Source organism: Chiloscyllium plagiosum, unplaced genomic scaffold (assembly GCF_037043375.1).
Source record: "Chiloscyllium plagiosum isolate Xiang-an unplaced genomic scaffold, Cpla_swu_hap1 HiC_scaffold_6, whole genome shotgun sequence".
In the NCBI taxonomy this organism is placed as follows: domain Eukaryota; kingdom Metazoa; phylum Chordata; class Chondrichthyes; order Orectolobiformes; family Hemiscylliidae; genus Chiloscyllium; species Chiloscyllium plagiosum.
Genome location: NW_028270144.1, coordinates 69397109 through 69416969, shown reverse-complemented (window position 1 = coordinate 69416969; position 19861 = coordinate 69397109). Strand labels below are relative to the sequence as shown.

Below are 19861 nucleotides of genomic sequence, written 5' to 3'. Positions count from 1 at the left end.
TTAAATTCTTTGTCTTCTGTTCTTAAGTAACAGTGCATGGTTTGGAGTAATAGCGAAGGATGGTGTGTGGTTTAGGCCAGGTGAATGATGACTAGCTTCACCAATTATTAAATGCAAGTCCACGCACACCTCTCCTGCCAATCCTAACCTTGCACTGTTTGTAAAGTCTAGTGGGCTGAGTGACCTCCTTCTGTGCCACAGTGACTCTGGTTCTATTTTCCCTAAGTAGTATGAAATTTACTATGTTGCTATTGTCACTTTCAAACAAAAATCTGCAGATAAAGACCATAATTAATTTGTTCCATTCTGTTTCACCATGACAGTTTTGTGAAGCAACAGATAATGTCAATCAACTGCCTGTAATTTGTGGAAATCTTGCTGTGCACAAAATAGCTGCTCTGCATGCCAATGTAAGGTAAGTGTATCATCATATGGGAAGTATTATGTTTTGGAAGAAATAAGGAGGATGAATATCTCACTTGAATTAACTTCAGTTTATCTCTCAACTTATGAAAATAATGTTATAGTGACAGAGAAATCTTGATTAAGATGGAAATGATGAGATAAGATCATTAAACAGGAGATTAGTTCTAAGTTCTCAGGGATTTAATGCCAGGTATACGGAGAGTTGTGTAGCCTCTCAGACGTTTAGAAAGGATGAACAGGACATGAAGTTTCACCCCATTATTAACTGTTTTTGTTCGGGGGTGGGTGTAGAGGGCTTGGCCCACACATGAAGGAAACTTGAATACAAAAAGGTCATTTGAACTCAACGCCAAATTCAAAAAGATCTTATTTTCTCTGTAGCAAGGTCCTAAACCTGCAATGTAGGAGTGAAACATTTATTGAGGAGACATAAATGTGCTTTAGAAGGTGGATAAGATCTGTAAATTGTCAAGCTGTCAATTTAAGTGAATCCAACACTAAAAATTAATGAAATAGAGCCTGTCTGTGTCAATGAATATTGAAAAAATCTGTTCCATTACTTACATAAATGTTTAACATTACCTCAACAGCTATATTTATGTCATTATTGTTAGTTGGTTGCTTTCCACAACTTACAATTATCCCATAATGGTGTTTGGAGGATGGTGTATAAAATCAAAGCTTAATTGACAACTTAAGTTATTTCAAGGATTGCTATCTTTACTGTAGGTTTGTGAGTATGTTTACTTTCATAAGGGATGATTGGCTTTTAAAGCATTGAATGGACGTTCATGAATGGGCGTGATTGTTTGCTTTAATGAAAGGTGTAATAGATATTTAGATTTTTTCAAGCAGAGGGTGGTGCATTTATGGACTGAGCTGCCAGAGGAAGTGGTGGAGGGTGGTACAATTACAGCATTTAAAAGGCATCTGGATGGGTATATGAATAAGAGGGGTTTAAAGGGATATGGTCCAAGTGTTGGCAAATGGGACTGGATTAGATGAGAATATTTAGGTGGCATGGACAAGTTGGACCGAAGGGTCTATTTCCGTGTTGTATATCTCTATGATTCTGAAATGAATTCTGAAGCTTGCCTATAGTGAAGACTGGATGAGTCGATGTGGATGGTGTGAGGACAATGTGTGGTGGATGGTTGGTACGCATGGGATGTGGGTGAGGAACTGATGGAGTGTGAGGGAGGACCACTAGAGCGTCTGTTATTTTTTAACAATATCAGATTGTTAATAAAGACCTGGTGAACTGAGTTAGGCCTTTTGAACAACCCATCTCTGCACTTGGCAGCTACCGTCATTGTCTTCAATCTATATTTGAGCCTGACTCCATCCCTCATCCACCTTGGAGTGAAAATTGAACCATCCAGGGAACTGTATCCCAAGGCAAGTGCAGTAAGCAGGGGAATTTCCCAACTCAAACTACCTACTTGTAGGACATCTCCAGCCGTGAGACTCCATTCTGAATTGTCACTGATTTACCTTAGAGGGTCATACAAATAATGGTGCAGGAGAACATCATTTGACCTGTTTTTCCTGTACTATTGTTCGTTCTTTAATTAAAACAATCTCGTATTTTTCTCATACTTTTTATATTTGATATTTCACTTCTTTCGATACATCCTCAAACACTCATAGTAAATGAGTTATTGGCTAATGTAATTTGCTTATTATGTGTGTTGGACTATTGAAAAGGAACACATTATTACTGGTGAATAGAACAATAGCAAATCATTGGTAAAGCTGTAATAACACATCACTCTGAAGGGATTAAGTACACAATTAAATTGGATTTAACAAGATGCTATTTATTTACTGAACACGTGTAAGTTGTAGATATTTTTAACAAACTTGTTCAGATGTGTTAAGATGCATCTCTGGAGCATGCTGGACTTTAATCTGGGTCTTCTGGTTTAAAGAACGAACCATTGGAGATGTTTTTTAATCAACCTATTCAGATATTTCTAAAGTAGGACCTAAATCCAGGCCTTTTGGGTGAAAGATAGGGACAATACCACTATGACATATTAATTCGCAGGGAATTAAAATGTACAGGAATCACACTTTAATGAGGTGTGAACTAGCAAGAAAACATCTGTTTCTATCTGAAATTCAAAGAGCACTTAACATGCTGAATGTGATACATTGCAAGTTGACAATAATACAACTAATAATTGTCAGTGTTTTTGGTTAATTGGAACAAGGTCACAATTTAAACATGGGTGGTTTAATAGATTGGGTCTGTGCTTAATTGGTTTCCATGTACATTTAAGTTATCACTGCCCCATCAGTGACCAAACCATTTCTGTTCCTAATTTTATGTCAATGTATTGTGTTACACAAACATTATTGGAGATGTCTGCAACAAACCTTTCTCTGGCGAATTGCTGAAATTCCACATTTGAAAATGTAAAATCAAATCAATTTAAGCTGACTGCTGTGTAAAACAAGCAGCCTGGCCAAAAGGAGTTAAGATGAAGGGTCCTTCATTGCAAATTAACATAATGAGGCATCCTCTTTAAATTACATGTGATCTTTTTAATGGTATGACAGTTTCATTTTATCCATGCATCACAGTTAAATTTGGTAAAGTAACCTTGGGGTTGGCTGAGTCTCCAGGTTAATAATAGTAATTAATGGGATTCTGAAAGCTGCAAAATAATGCTGTTTCCAATTTGCACAATTTTGAGGTGCTGGCGTTGGACGGGGTGTGCAAAGTTAAAAATTACATAACACCAGGTTATAGTCCAACAGGTTTAATTGGAAGCACGTTTCGGAGCGCGTAAGGCACAGAATTTATAGCAAAAATTTATAGTGTGATGTAACTGAAATTGTACATTGAAAAATACCTTTATTGTCTGTTGGGTCTTTCATCTGTTCAAATACCATGATAGTTTCACTTCTTTCATGTGTAAATCACAAAACCTTTTTTAAAAGTTGCATTCTCAAGTTAACTCTTAACAATTGGTGATAGCTAGACAATAGGTTGAAGGTGTTAGCCCCCTGTGTTCTCTGTCTATGCCATGATGTTTAGATTGATTCTAATCTAAAAAGTGAGATAACAGAGTTTTACATGAATTCAAGCAATTTTTGAGCAAAGTACAATGTAACTCTACAGAGGTATTTTTCAATGTATAATTTCAGTTACATCACACTGCAAATTTTTGCTATAAATTCTGTGCCTTACAATTGTGTCCTCCACAATCACCTGATGCTCCAAACGCTAGTGTGCTTCCAATTAAACCTGTTGGACTATAACCTGGTGTTGTGTGATTTTTAACTTTCCAATTCTCACATGATTCTACAATCAATAACAGAGAGTGATTTTTGGGTTGTGTGGGAATTGGGGAGGAGGGAAGTTGTTACCTTGCTGCTGTCCCACTGTTGAGTTTTCATCTGAGTGTTGTGAAGCTCATAGGAAGGTTCCATTGAAGACGTTTCTGGTTTTGGATAACCTGGAATAACATTATGCAGCTGGAATCCAAATGTCAGCAGCCAACTGTTCACATCTGTGACATGAAAAAAAGTAAAATCACATTCAAACACTTTCAGTTGTTTCACAGCAAAACACCAGGGAACTCTTAACAGCAGAAGTACTATGAAGATTTGGGTGATCATTAGTAATTTCCATCAGCGGTGTACTTATTATGACTATATTGTGCATGTCAAATTAAAAGGCATATTGTACAGCTAACGTGGTTGTTATGAAGGCAGTCGTGTGTATGTTGCCCCTTTAAGTGACCTACTTATGTGACCTGGAGTGGGAGCTGGGGGAGACAGCCTAAAACCGACTGTGGAGCTGAGAGAATGCACAGTAACATATTTCCTGTTCAAGTTTATACTCTATCTACGCCGTGTTCTATTTCTGGTTCTAGTGAACCACCAACACAGTAGTGGTCTATAATGCAGTTTCAAGCACTGAAATAACTGGCATTTCTGAAGTACTCAATACATACAGGGGAATATCTCAACAGCTTTCCCTGAAGTGAGAAGCAATGCATGCTGTGGAAGACAGGGAAAGTGGGTAGTTTTATGGCAGAAGGCTAATGACACTTGAAGAGGAGAGCAGATTGCACTGAGGAGAAAGAAGATTGCAAGACTGAGAGAATTTGACAACAGAACCATAAGACATAAGAGCAGGTACAGACCATATGGTCTGCTTTGCCGCTCATTAAGATCATGGCTGATTTCGTAACTCTTCAATCAACTTTCCTGCCTTCTCCCCATAAACCTTGATTCCATTACTGATTAAAATTCTGACTATCTTAGTCTTGAGTATGGGTTTAGATCAGAGTGGTGCTGAAAAAGCACAGCAGGTCAGGCAGCATCTGAAGAGCAGGAAAATCGACGTTTCGGGCAAAAGCCCTTCATCAGGGATGGAGGCAGGGAGCCTCCAGGGTGGAGAGGTAAGTGGAAGGTGGGGGGTGGGCGAAGGTGGGGGCGGGGAGAAGGTAGCAAAGAGTACAATACGTGAATGGTGGTGGGGATGGAGGTGATAGGTCAGAGAGAAGGGTAGGGGAAGGTAGCAAAGAGTACAATTGGTGAATGGGGGTGGGGTATCTCCTCTGACCTATCACCTCCATCCCCACCCCCATTCACCTATTGTACTCTTTGGTACCTTCCCCCACTCTTCTCTCTGACCTATCACCCCCATTTATCTATTGTACTCTTTGCTACTTTCTCCCCAGCAGCCCCCCCACCCCCTCCTCCCAATTTATCTCTCCATCCCGGAGGCTCCCTGCATCCATCCATGATGAAGGGCTTTTGTCGATTTTCCCGCTCTTCGGATGCTGCCTGACCTGCTGTGCTTTTCCAGCACCACGCTAATCTAGATTCTGGTTTCCAGCATCTGCAGTCCTCACTTTTGCTCAGTCTTGAATATACCTAATGACCCAGCCTCAGCATCTCTCTGTTGTTAATAATTCCACAGATTTTATTTATTATATTTTACAGATTATTATTTCCACTATTCTCAGAAAGAAAAAACAAATCATCCCCATCTTTGTCATAGATGGCAACCCTTTATTCTGAGATTGTGCTGTCTGGTCCTAGACTCTCCCACCAGGGGACACCACCTGTCCACATCTATCCTGTCAAACCAGAATAAGATTTGTTTATGTTTCAATAAGGTCTCCTTTAATTCTTTAAAATTCCAACAAATTAAGGCTCAACCTACTAATCTATTATTAAAAAAAAATCCTCAATTCCTGGATCAACCTAGTGGAAGGAGCAAATTACTGCAGATGCTGGAATCTGTGCTGAAAACAACAAATACTGGAGATCACAGCAGGTTAGCCAGTATCCATGGAGAGAGAGCAAGCTAACCTTTCGAGTCTAGATGACATCATCACAGCTGAACAGTACAGATTCCAGCATCTGCAGTAATTTGCTCCTTCCACGAGGTTAATCCAAGTATTAAGGAATTGTTTTTTATTGCAACTGGGGCCTGACTACTATTTTATACAAGTTTAGAAAGTGTTCTAATTTTTTTTACTTTATTGTTTTTGAAATTAGACGTAGGTTGAGGGACCAACATTGATTCAGTATAAAGCCAGTGGTGGTCAAGGGGATCCTGGGTCTCCTTTACGTGCCTTCTCTCACTGCCCCCCATCCAAACTAGTTGAAAATGGTAACCATCAGAAATCTGATCCTGTCCACAATTTTCAAATGTCTATGGATTTTCCATGCCTTTATGAAAATATGGTGATAAAGAGGCAGAGAGAGCATAAAGGGATATGAAGTGATTCTGAACCAAGGAAAGAGTGGGAGGCATGGTGGTATAGTGGTTAGCTGTGCTGGCTCACAGTGCCAGGGACTTGTGCTTGATTCCAGCCTTGGGTAACTGTTCGTATGGAGTTTGCATATTCTCCTCATGATATGCATCGGTTTCTGCCAACTGTTCTAGTTTCTTCCCACAGTCCAAAGATGTGCTGATTAGGCAGATTGGCCACCCTAAATTGCCCTAAATTGAGGACTGCAGATGCTGGAGATCAGATTCGAGAGTGTGGTTCTGGAAAAGCAAAGCAGGTCAGGCATCATCCAAGGAGAAGGATAATCGACGTTTTGGGCATAAGCCCTTCATCAGGAATGGTAAATGTGAGGCCATAGAGATAGGATAAAGTGGGGGATTTGTTCTGGATGAGTTGCTGGTTGGAGGGTCATGCAAACTTCACAGGCCAAATGGCCTCCATCTGCAATGCAGTGATTCTGAGAGAAATTATTTCAAATTGCTGACTCACAGAAAATTTCTGCCTCCTCACAGAAACTTCTCAGAATGGATTGTTGGGGAAATCTGTCGATGATGGAAATGAGTAAATTAAATTATTCTGAGCCTTATTTGTGAGGTGGTCAGAAATTTTCACACTCATAAGGGCGGCACGTTGGCTCAGTGGTCAGCACTGCTGCCTCACAGCACCAGAGTCCCAGGTTCGATTCCAGCCTCGGGTGACTGTCTGCGTGGAGTTTGCACATTCTTCCCATGTCTGCGTGGGTTTCCTCCCGGTGCTCTGGTTTCCTCCCACAATCACAAAGATGTGCAGGTTAGGTGAACTGGCCATGCTAAATTGCCCATAGTGTTTGGTGCATTAGTCAGAGGGAAATGGGCCGGGGTGGGTTACTCTTCGGAGGGTTGGTGTGGGCTGGTTGGGCCGAAGGGCCTGTCTGCTGAAAACAAGTATGGGTTATATATGTTTCCTGAAGAAGGGCTTATGCCCGAAATGTCGATTCTCCTGTTCCTTTGATGCTGCCTGACCTGTTGCACTTTTCCAGCAACACATTTTTAAGTTCTGATCTCCAGCATCTGCAGTCTTCACTTTCTCCTGGGTTATATATGTTAGCAGACAATCACAGTAATTAATCCCACCGAGATTTGCAACATATTCAGCTAGTGGTATTACCGTTATCATTAATACCGTGATATTAATTTTAAACTTTGCCAGTAAAAAATATTTTGATGTAAAGACCAGGATCCTAAACACTTACTGTTTTTAATAGAAATGCAAAAACGATAATTATATAATTGCGTTTGTAAATTGCACATATTTGTAATAAACATAGTTTGAATGCAAAGAAATCCATTGTTTTCCACATTTATGTTAATTTACTTGACTTGGTGCATAATAGATCAGTTTCAATACAATTTATTGTCATAATGTTATGGCTGTGTTGTTGTTACCAAAGTTACCAGCCATTTGCAAGTAATGATAATATCATTTGAACTGAATAGTATTCTATTATTGCAGGCTTTAGACAATCATAACATTATTATTAAAGATCACGCAGGAAAACTGTGATGGTTGCAGAGATATTTTTTCTTTCATTACTTAATTTAGATTTGATCTTTTTCATGTCATCCTTCACATTTTCTTCTGTCCCTTTAATAGTAGCATTTCTTTCCATTTAGGATCTATCCTGACCTTTGAAAGTTTTACGGAAATTTTGAGATTTAATTTGGTCGCTTAATGTAAAGGATAAGTGCAAATTTGTTTTACTGTTCTTGTAAAAAAAGATATTCTTTTTGTAAAAGCTGTACACTTAAAAAAAAGTATTGTGAATATTAAGTAAGATTGCAATAAACATTTAGAAGTTTAGAAGAACTCAGAAGTTTAATTTCATGCCAAGGAAGGATGCTGTGAAAGTTCTGAAAAGATTTATAAGGATATTGCCAGGGTTGGGAGGTTTGAGCTGGAGGGCAAGGCTGAATAGGCTGGGGCTATTTTCCCTGAAGCATTGGAGGCTAAGGGGTGACTTTAACATTAGAGGTTTATAAAATCATGAGGGACATGGATAGCATGAATAGCCAAGGTCTTTTCCCAGGATTGGAGAATCCAAAATGAGAGGACATAGGTTTAAGGTGAGAGGGAAAAGATTTAAAAGATACCTAAGGGACAACCTTTTCACATAGAGGGTGGTGCATATATGGAATGAGCCAGAGAAAGTGGTGGAGACTGGTACAATTACAACATTTAAAAGGCATCTGGATGAGTATATGAATAAGAAAGGTTTAGAAGGATATGGGCCAAATGCTGGCAAATGGGACTAGATCAATTTCGGATATCTGGTTGGCATGGACAAGTTGGACTGAAGGGTTTGTTTCCATGCTGTCCAACTCTACCACTCTATGACTCTATAACTCTCGATCATAGAACACTGGTCAGCTCACATTATAATGAATTTATTGGAGGACATGGATTAGATTGTGGTGTACAGAGAAACAATCATCCATTAAGTCTTTAAGAATTACCAATGGCACAGCTATTTACTTGAAACAGAACATGTGATCATTAGAATATGAATTTATATAAGGTAAAATATGATCATCCTTACCTGTCATGTAACATTTAATATCTTGCATATTGCTGACTGGGTTGTTATTTTTAAACATGTACAAATTAAAAGGTACAAGACTGTCACTGAGCTGATTCCACACATCATGATCAGGTGCTGTCCATCTTCCAGAAAGCACATCATAATCTCGCCGTCCAAAGTGTACTAGTTTGGTGAGGGGATCATACAAGCCACCATGATAGCCTACAATGAGTTGAAAAGCTGGATTTGTGTCCATATAAATCTCTCCATAAGCAGTATAGCTGAGCTGCTTAATCATTAAACCAGTTCCACTGAATACAGCTAATGGGGTTCCTGTATTATCACAGGCAATATAGAACTCATCACCACTGCTAATTTCCATTGCAAAAAGGTGACCTTGAAGGTCATAATAAAGGGATGCTATTTCAGAACTTGTATGATTGTACATGTGGGTAATTCTGGCAGGATTACTCAGATCTGCATAAAAAAATTGTAAGTAAATCCCAGTGGTGGTTCGACTTGAAACCCGTCTTCCAACTCCATCATATCGATAATGCACTCTCCAACCATTTGATTTACTGTAAGCTTTGCTGAGAAGTCCAGCTGAATTGTACTCAAAGATAATACTTCCCCTTTGTCGTAAGAAACCATCCTCATCTACTTTGTATTGGACTTCTCCAAGATGTGTAATCCGATCACTCCTGTCATGCCTCAGTGGAGTCAGACGAGCACTATTACCAGGACTTAGTAAATGGAGATTTCCATTTAGATCGTAGCTGTAGCGCCACAGAGGTTTGTCATTCAAGGATACAGTCTGCAATTGGCCATCTGTATCATATTCATAAGCGTACCTTGATGTATTGGCATAGGGACCAACCTTTAGTTCCCGTTTTACGACCCTACCCATGTTGTCATATTGCACTGTCATCCAATACATGAGTGATCTGAAAATTTCATACTGAACCTCTTTTACTCGCCCATAAGCATCAAAATGCTTAGTGTGAGTCATGACTGCTGTGGTGATGATCTGATTAATGTCATAATAAATTACACCAAATTTTCCAAATTGTTCAATTTTCCCAGAAACATCATCATATCGATAGAGATCAATTGGCAATGGTGTCTCATTGATCACAGCTTGCATGCTGGTAACCCGGAAACTGTTGTCATAGTTATAATCAAAGCGAGCATTCACCATTCCTTCCTCACTGAACCGAAAGATCTGTCTGTCAATAAGAGGACCAATTTGCCTGAAACGTATTGTGCAAGTAAAGCCTTCATTCTGCAAGTTGACAGTTTTAAGCATTCCAGCTGTTTCATCATAGGTGAAGCCAATCCTCGTGGTATCATAAAGAATTTCTGAGAGCTTGGACAGCTTGCCATACTTGTATAGCACACGGCGCCCAGTTCCCAGATATGAAGTTTGCAACAGCTGATTGTCCTCTGTGTAGTCTTGAATCACAGAAGCATTGCCCTCAGGAGGTTTGTAGATGTTCCTGTAGTAGCCCACAGAACGAATGGTTTCCAGACTCTGCTGAGCCACATTTGGCATTGTCACAGAAGAAAGCCGATCATTTTTGTCAAATTCAAAGATGTATTGTCTTTGACTATGTAGAAGTAGCACTGCAGACTATGAGAAACAGGAGAAATAATAATTAATAGCTGCCAATCACACATCATGATATGTATGCATCCATTAATTATTTCATTTATTTACATCAATCTTCCTGGGCAGATTAATTAATTACAAAGAACAAAGTAGTCAGGATGTAAGTTTGCTCGCTGAACTGGAAGGTTCGTTTTCAACTGTTTCTTCAACATACTGGGTAGCATCATCAGTGAGCATCCAGTGAAGCACTGATGTTAGTGACTCGCATTTTATTTATGTGTTTAGTTTTCCTTGGGTTGGTGATGTCATTTCCTGTTCTTTTTCTCAAAAGGTGGTAAATGGGGTCCAAGTTGATGTGTTTGTTGATAGAGTTGGAATGGATGGCATTCCAACAGGAACTCTATCTACAAACACATCGACTTAGACCCCATTTACCACCCTCTGAGAAAAAGAACACGAAATGACATCTCCAATCCAAGGAAACCTAAACACATAAATTGTTCAGGGAGTTCCGGTTTGAATGCCAGGCCTATAGGAGTTCCCATGCATATCTTTGTTTAGCCTGTCCCAGGATGGATGTTTTGTCCCAGTTGAACTGGTGTTTCTCTTTGTCTGTATATATGGATACTAGTGATAGTTGGTCATGTCTTTTGGTGGCTAGTTGTGCAGGATATATGATACAGGATACATGAACCAGTGCTTCATCGGAGGCACACATCTTATGGTGATGAAACATCTGAAAATGAATCTTCCAACTTAGTGGGCAAATTTACATCCAGAGCCGCAATCTGAGCTACAAATCTTGTCAAAGCTCACTAACAAAGTATTCAATTTGATGGCATGTTAAATTTGTAGTCAAACCTAAACAGATGTCCAGAGTACAGCCCCTATGGAATTATTCAAATCTTGTGAATTAGTTGGCATTGTAAATATAGCAGGTGAGCTAGATCTGAACTAAATTCATGGGCCACATTAATATCTGTTGAAAGGTATCACAGATGGGTCACCACACCATAGAATGGTTTTCTTTACAGAATTCAGTAGCATACTTGAAAGCAGAAGGAAAAAGTTTCAACTGCCATTTGAAGCAAAAATATTCAGATGACCAGTTGAGGCATTCAGAAGATAGTTTTTATCCACATGTTGAGGGGCAGATAATTACAATTGAAATTTGATGGCATGATTTACCACTTCCATTCTAATAAACAACTATTTCTCATCAGAAATCTGATAGAGTAGTCATGATTGAAATGGATTCATGCCATTAAAAGACAAAGATCATTCCACTGTCGAAAGCAGAAACTTTAGAAATGCTTGCTGAGCAACAGAAACTGGTTTGTTGTAGCAGCACAAGATGGTACATTCTTCCTGCCATTTAATACTGCAAATGTGCTGCTTCCTAGTAGACTTGTGCAAGAAATAGCAGAATGTTAAGTAAACTCAATACTCGTGATTTTGGAGATTTTTAGTTCAGTTTGTGGATCAGATTGTAAGTTTGCTCGCTGAACTGGTAGATTTGTTCTCAGACATCACTATGCTAGGTAACATGCTTGGTGCTCATGTATTCTGCACCAACTAGCCACCAAAAGACATGACCAACTATCACTAGTATCCATGTATACAGACGAAAAGAGACACCAGTTCGACTGGGACAATCCATCCATCCTGGGACAGGCTAAACAAAGACATGTACGGGAACTCCTAGAGGCCTGGCATTCAAACCGGAACTCCATTAACAAACATATCGATTTGGACCCCATTTACCAATCTCAGAAAAAGGACTGGAAGTGTTATCACTCACCACAACAGACCAAGACACATAAATAGCAAGCAGGATAGAACATCAGCGCTTCATCCAAGCCTCAGTAATGATGTTACCTAGCATGGTGATGAAACTTTTGAGAACAAATCTACCAGCTCAGCGAGCAAATTTACAACCCAAACTTAATACTGCCAGGAAAGGTACTCCATTGCAAATTATTGTGATTATCGTCATGTGAAATCAACTCTGCTGGCCTGATACTGCATACAAATACTAAATAATCAGCTTTTTGAGGTAAATCCTCTTTTCAAAGCTTAAGAATGGCACCCAATCACAAAGTAGATAAAAGAGAACATTTTAAGGACACTCTGAAAACCACATTGCAAAGGGGTCATTGACATTAATGTGTGGAGGACCTGCCTACCTCATCCAAGGAGTTGCAACACTGTCCAGTACCGACTGTGTAAACTTTGTTGCAGAGGAGTAACAAAAGTGGAAGGAGAGAGAGAGAGAGCCATAAACATCCCTAATAAATGCAATTCTTCTTCACTTTGCCCAAAGACCTATGGCTCCAGGATTGGCTTCAGGACATCGAAATCGTGAAAGCCTTATTCATGCACTTCAAGAACTGATGATGACAACAGTGATGCTTTGCACAACACTGATAACAGGTCCCTGCTGACATACATGTAAGGACTAAAGGATGATAAACTGGTGCCAACATATAAAAAATTATCAGCACCATTACAATGCATTATCAATTGTTTTTCAAATGAATATATTTTAAACTTTGCTACGTATTTTGCAATTTAATTTGTATCTATGACCAAACAATGAAACAATCAAGTCCAATGAAAAAAGACTTAGATTATTGGTCCTCAGTGCATTATCCGTGACTGTTATAGAAAAAGTAGTGCTTTAGTGATCTCAGTCTAATAATATGTTATAATTGATCTAGTATTCAAAAAGGTCAATGAAATTTCAGTTGTTTAAATCTAAGAGAGTGTTCACCTCCTACATAAGGGACAGCAACTAACTTATTTTCTCAAAACGTTTATCATGTGTGACAAAAGTGAACTTCAAGATGCCTCTATGATAATACCTTTTCAAGGTAAGTGTAGGTCCAGGACTTTCCATCAGCAAAGGTTCTGGATACAATCCTGCCGGCCTGGTCATAGTCAATTCTTTCCGACATGGTACCTCTTTGGATACCTGCCACCTGACCAGTTGAAGAGTATGTCACATTCACCCCATTTAGTCTGCTGCTTGGAGACCACAGAGTAGGTCGGCCAACCTGATCATATAGGATTCGGAGGGTAAACTTCCGATGATCATCATATATTTTTTCTGTTCGAGTTACGCGATCAAAATCCAGAGAGAGCAAATTTCGGCTATGGACCTGTAAAATATTGAAAACATCCCATAATACTCCTTGATAACTCTTTAATTGAATAAAAAGGAAGTAAAGTTTTTAAAAATATCATCAGCAATGAGATTTAACAACAAAGTTTGGTGTGGAGTTGTAAACTTGCACTTGCCTGCATATATTTTGTTATGTTTTTCCTTTAATTTTTCAAAATACCATGCATAATACTTTCTGCCTAACCACTTAAAAAAAAACCCAGCAATTTTCCATTTTACTCTTGCTCTGCTCAAGGCATCTAGCCTAATAGTTCTGCTTTAAGCATGTACTCACAATAGACAGCAGAGCTTGGTCATGATGGATCTTACTGATTTTGGTCACATTTGGAAGAAACTCCTATCCAAGAGAGGACTGTGCCTCATTAAGAAAGAACTTTCATCTTTAGAATGCCCATTCCATCCTTAAGATGTACAGTGTATTTCACACCCAATGAATTACTTTGTAAGTGAAGACTACTAGTGATTTCTAGGTAAACATTGCAGCCAATCTGCCTGTAGCCATGAGATGGATAATTGATTATTCTATTTTGTGGACAATAATTAAAAGAGGAGTGTTGGCAGGAGCACTCCATTTTTCTGTTCCATTGCATTCTATGTAGAGATGCACACAGGGCTTAAATACAGAAATGCTATGTTTGATGCCTTCTTCAGATCAAGAATAAACGGAAAATACCTGATTACTTTTAAGTCTGAACTCCCTGCTTCTGTCTAAACATGCAGCATAGTTTTTTTTTAATTGAAATGAGCAGTCAAGTAAAACTTAGTTGAATATGTTATTGACTGTAAGCATAACTTACAAATCTAATGATAGTTGGTGAGAGAACTGGCTTCCAAATCCTGGAGCCCAAGTTGCAAGTTAATTTCCCCAACGTCTTTCAAGATCGTAAAGATGTAATTTTATTACCCATTCCTGCAAATCAGTGGGCTCAGGCACGATCCAGTGCCCTATGATGTGGTAATGGAACAGATGTTCCTGACAATGCCATTGTCAGGAAAGCAGTACATAACAGGCATCTGGCTTTCCCTCCTAGCATCCTCAATGTTGACAGTAAGAAGAAACACCAGATGTTCAAGCATAGCTCTGTAAAGTTGTAGCCATTAGTGGTTTTCTCCGAGAAACAAGTCACAATGTAAGGAGGGAAATATTAGTCCTGTGAGTTTTTTTGAGCATTGGAGAAGTCAGTCACTTCTGATTGGTCCTCAGACTACAAGATGGGTTAGAACAAGAAAAAGCCACTTTATTAGGTACTTTATTAAGAAAGAGGAGGTTGGCTTCTGGAGTTAGTGGTTTGTCTCACAAGAGCCTTCAACAAATCTTTTGAGATGCAGGACTCTTTGCATGTTGTCACATGTATGCTAACCATTCAGAAAGTAAGTTTCTTGTTGGGTAAATTGGAGTGATTTTCTCTCGAGGCTGATAAAACATCATTGGTGGAGTTGAATTTACACAAATTAGGAAAGATAAGAAATCTTATTAAACTAGCTACACCTAAATTATCGTGACCTTGTTATAATAACAAACTGAATGATTCCCAAATTTTAGCTGAAAATATATAATCTGCCAGATAATGTAGAGATCCAAGTTGGATGCGTGTAAATACCTTGTGCCATAGAAGCTGCCCATGTGGTTGTAACTTGCATGCCACTAGAAAGATCTGTGCGAGCAAATGACCGCAGTCCCAGATCCTTAAGCTAAAGCTCTCCAAATGCTTTTGTGGTGAAATGTACTCCTTTAGTACATATTTCCACATTAAGTTTTATACAACCCATCTACACTCAGTATCTTCTTCAAGAAGAGTTGTGGGTTGTGCTCCCCCTTATGTTTAACTTCACATTCCTTTTGTCCATTCCCTCCTCCTCATTCAGACTATTTTTAATATATGCATAAATTCTTATGCATTTTAAAGTGAGAAAGATCAGATTTAATTTGGAAAATTTTCTGTTACTTTTTGGGAAGGAAAATAAATTGAACCAAATTTACCTTCAATTTGCTGGTCATTCAGGCTGATGTCTTAACTCTAGCCTCCAAAAATGCCTACAATAGTGTGAGTGTCCATCCCAGCATGATTGAGTAAACTAGATCGGTTTTGCTGCTAAATTAATTCAATGCTTAAGATTTACATCCACTTGCAGTGTGCTGGCTAATTATAAATGGTAAATAAATATTATCCGCTGCACCCGATGTGGCCTCCTCTATATTGGGGAGACAGGCCGCCTACTTGCGGAACGTTTCAGAGAATACCTCTGGGACACCCGGACCAACCAACCCAACCACCCCGTGGCTCAACACTTCATCTCCCCCTCCCACTCCACCAAGGACATGCAGGTCCTTGGACTCCTCCATCGCCAGACCATAGCAACACGACGGTTGGAGGAAGAGCGCCTCATCTTCCGCCTAGGAACCCTCCAACCACAAGGGATGAACTCCAGTTTCCTAATTTCCCCTCCCCACACCTTGTCTCAGTTAAATCCCTCAAACTCAGCACCGCCTTCCTAACCTGCAATCTTCTTCCTGACCTCTCCGCCCCCGCCCCCACCCCCACTCCGGCCTATCACCCTCACCTTGACCTCCTTCCACCTATCGCATTTCCAACGCACCTCCCCCAAGTCCCTCCTCCCTACCTTTTATCTTAGCCTGCTGGACACACTTTCCTCATTCCTGAAGAAGGGCTTATGCCCGAAACGTCGATTCTCCTGCTCCTTGGATGCTGCCTGACCTGCTGCGAACTTTTCCAGCAACACATTTTCAGCAAATAAATATTAGCTCTTGGATAGCTATGTTAATCAATTAGAATTCGGGCACAGCACCTATAATGTCTAACAACTGAATTAACAAAGACTTGAATTGTTATTTATGAACATGGAGTCATAGAATTACCATTGATTTGAGACTACTGCAGTTATCCCAGTTAGTCAGTCAGTTTCAAGTTCCCAGTGAAACAAAATCATTTCATAGTAGTGGTTCAAATTGAACCATGAATAACTTAACATGTCAACTTAATTTCCCAAGATGGAGTTTTCAAATAACTTGAATGAACATAGCCTTTTAATGAACATATTTCTGTATCCAATCGTACACAACTATTTCAGTCGAGTACCTGAATATTCAGCTAAATATGTGAACACTTACTACCATATATCGTGACTTTCAAATTCAAAATAAACCTCTAAATTGTTAAGAATAATACATAGTCTTATTCCTTTCTCTTTGGCCAGGGTGTTCCAACAATCATTTTTTTTCTAAAATGGCACATAATAATCAGAAATATCAATTTTACAACACAGTTTCCAAAGATCTCATGTGTATGAAGAAGGGAGAACAGCTGAAAAGATTCAATACAACTTCTTTTACGTTATTTGAAATGCAGTCCTATGATTGGCAAATAAGCAGATCAAGAAGAAAACCAGGGTGAGAAATTTAAAAATCACACAACACCAGGTTATAGTCCAACAGGTTTAATTGGAAGCACATTAGCTTTCGGAGTGTCACTCCTTCATCAGGTGGTAGTGGAGGGCTCAATTCTAACACACAGAATTTAGAGCAAAAATTTACAGTGTGATGTAACTGAAATTATACATTGAAAAATTGATTGTCTGTTAAGCCTTTCATCTGTTAGAATATCATGATAGTTTCACTTCTTTCATGTGTAAATCACAAAACCTTTTTTTTTAAAAACGTTGCATTCTCGGGTTAGCTGTTAACAATGGTGATAGCTAGACAATATGTTGACGGTGTTAGCCCCCTGTGTTCTCTGTCTATGCCATGATGTTTAGATTGATTCTAATCTAAAAAGTGAGATAACGGAGTTTTACATGAATGCATGCAGTTTTTGAGCAAAGTACAATGTGACCCTGCAAGTACAAATTCACCCCACAAGATATGTGTACATGTGGGTCTTTGTCTGTCTGTCGGTTGTGTCTGTCTGGGTTGGGGGTTGTGAGTGTGAGAAAGCATATGTGTGTGTGTGTAGTGAGTGCAGAGTATCTTAAGTCTGTGAGGGGGTGCATGTGTGAGTGTGGGAGTGTGTGTGTCTGTAAGGGTGTGTGTGCATGTCTGTGTGCTTCTGTGTATATGTGTGTATGTGTGTATAGGAGTGTCTGTGTGTGTGTGTGTGTGTGTGTGTGTGTGTGTGTGTAGGAGTGTCTGTGTGTGTGTATAGTGCAATGGTAGTCAGCTGTAATGTGACATGAACCCAAGGTCCCGGTTGAGGTCCTCCCTATGGGTACCGAACTTAGCTATCAGCCTCTGCTCGGCCACTTTTCGCTGCTGCCTATCCCGAAGTCCGCCTTAGAGGATGGTCACCCGAAGGTCCGAGGTTGAATGTCCTGGACCACTGAAGTGTTCGCCAACTGGGAGGGAACACTCCTATCTGTTGATTGTTGTGTGGTGTCCATTCATCCGTTGTCGTAGCCTTTGCTCACTTTCCCCAATGTACCATGCCTCCAGGCATCCTTGCTTGCAACGTATAAGATAAACAACGTTGGCTGAGTCACATGAATATCTGCCATGTACAAGGTGGGAGGTGTTCCCACGTGTAATGGTGGCATCTGTGTCCATACTCTGACATGTCTTGCAGCACCTACCGTGACAGGGTTGTATGGAGTTGTCCTGAGAGCCCGGCAGTTTGCTATGAACAACGATCTGTTTGAGGTTTGACGGTTGTTTAAAGGCAAGTAGTGGAGGCTTGGGAAGGTCTTGGTGAGGTGCTCATCCTCATTGATAGTGTGTTGCAGGCCACGAAGAACATGGCATAGCTTTTCAGCTCCTGGGAAATACTGAACAACAAAAGGTACCCTGTCGGTTGCAGCACGTGTCTGTCTCCTGAGGAGGTCATTACGGTTCCTTGCTATGGCATGTCGGAACTGGCGGTCGATGAGTTGGGCATTGTACCCCATTCTTGTGAGGGCATCCCTGAGTACTTCCAGGTGTCCGTCATGTTCCTCCTCATCTGAGCAGATCTGGTGTACACGTAAGGGTAAAAACAATGACTGCAGATGCTGGAAACCAGATTCTGGATTAGTGGTGCTGGAAGAGCACAGCAGTTCAGGCAGCATCCAAGGAGCAGCGAAATCGACGTTTTGGGCAAAAGCCCTTCATCAGGAACATAGGGCTTGTCCATAGGAGATGGCTTTAAATATGTTTTGGGTGGAAGCTGGAGAAGTGCAGCATTGTGAGGTTGTCTGCGGGTTTACGGTAGAGTATGGTGCTGAGGTGCCCTCCTCGATGGAGATGCATGCGTCCAAGAATGAGACAGATAGTCGAGAGTAGTCCATGGTGAGTTTGATGGTGGGATGAAACTTGTTGATGTCACTTTGTAGTTTTTATCAGTGATTCCTCGCCATGGGTCCAGAGGAAGAAAATGTCATCAATGTACCTGGTGTATAATGTTGGTTGGATATCCTGCTCAGAGAAGAAGTCTTGTTCGAACCCGTGCATAAAAATGTTGGCATATTGGGGTGCAAATGTGGTCCCCATGGCTGTTCCATGTGTCTGAATGAAGAACTGGTTGTCAAAGGTGAAGACGTTGTGATCAAGGATAAAGCGGATGAGTTGTAGGATGGTGTTTGGAGATTGCCAGTTGTTGGTGTTGAGTACTGAGGCTGTTGCCACGATGCCATCATTGTGGGGGATGCTGGTGTAGAGTGCGGAAACGTCCATTGTGACGAGGAATGTTCCCGGTTCGACTGGTCTGTGGGTGTTGAGTTTCTGTAAGAAATCCGTAGTGTCGCGACAGAAGCTGGAGATCCCCTGTACAATAGGTTTCAAGATGCCTTCCACATAGCCGGAGAGATTCTCACATAGGGTCCCATTGCCCGATACGAAGGGACGTCCTGGTATGTTGGCTTTGTGTACCTCTGGAAGGCAGTAGAAGTCGCCTACACGAGAAGTACGTGGGATGAGGGTGCGAAGGGAACTCTGAAGAATTGGATCCAAAGTTCTGATCAATGTGTTTAATTCACGGGTATGTTCTTTGGTCGGATCAGCTGGTAGTGTTCCTGGCTGTTCAGTTGTCGGTACACTTACCTGCAGTAATCTGTCCTATTCTGAATGACAATGGCTCCTCCTTTATCTGCTGGTTTGATGACAATGTTTTGATTGGTTTTGAGAGCCTGGATGGCATTGCGTTGTGAACAGGTGATGTTTTGCTCTACCTTGTGGGTACGACTGATGAATCTGCCATTTATATATTTCCTGATGGTTTGAGCATACATGTCAAGCCCAGGGCAGCGGCCGTCCGGTGGGGTACATGTTGACACCTTCTTTGGTCGCTCCTCTACAGATCCCTGTGATGACTGTTCCAGTTCATTAGTGGACTCATTGG

General features: G+C 40.4%; 1 protein-coding gene across 13 annotated transcripts in view; it reads right to left on the bottom strand.

The window, feature by feature from the left end:
- Window positions 1–19861, bottom strand: part of tenm4 (teneurin transmembrane protein 4) — a 2250110-nt gene that overhangs the window by 15319 nt on the left and 2214930 nt on the right. For all 13 annotated transcript variants that reach the window (XM_087988070.1, XM_087988077.1, XM_087988076.1 and 10 more), the window contains 3 exons: window positions 13219–13515; window positions 8764–10375; window positions 3805–3947 (listed from right to left, as the gene is read on the bottom strand). In XM_087988070.1, the coding sequence (XP_087844196.1) occupies window positions 3805–3947; window positions 8764–10375; window positions 13219–13515 (2052 nt within the window). The remainder of the gene's footprint in view (window positions 1–3804; window positions 3948–8763; window positions 10376–13218; window positions 13516–19861) is intronic.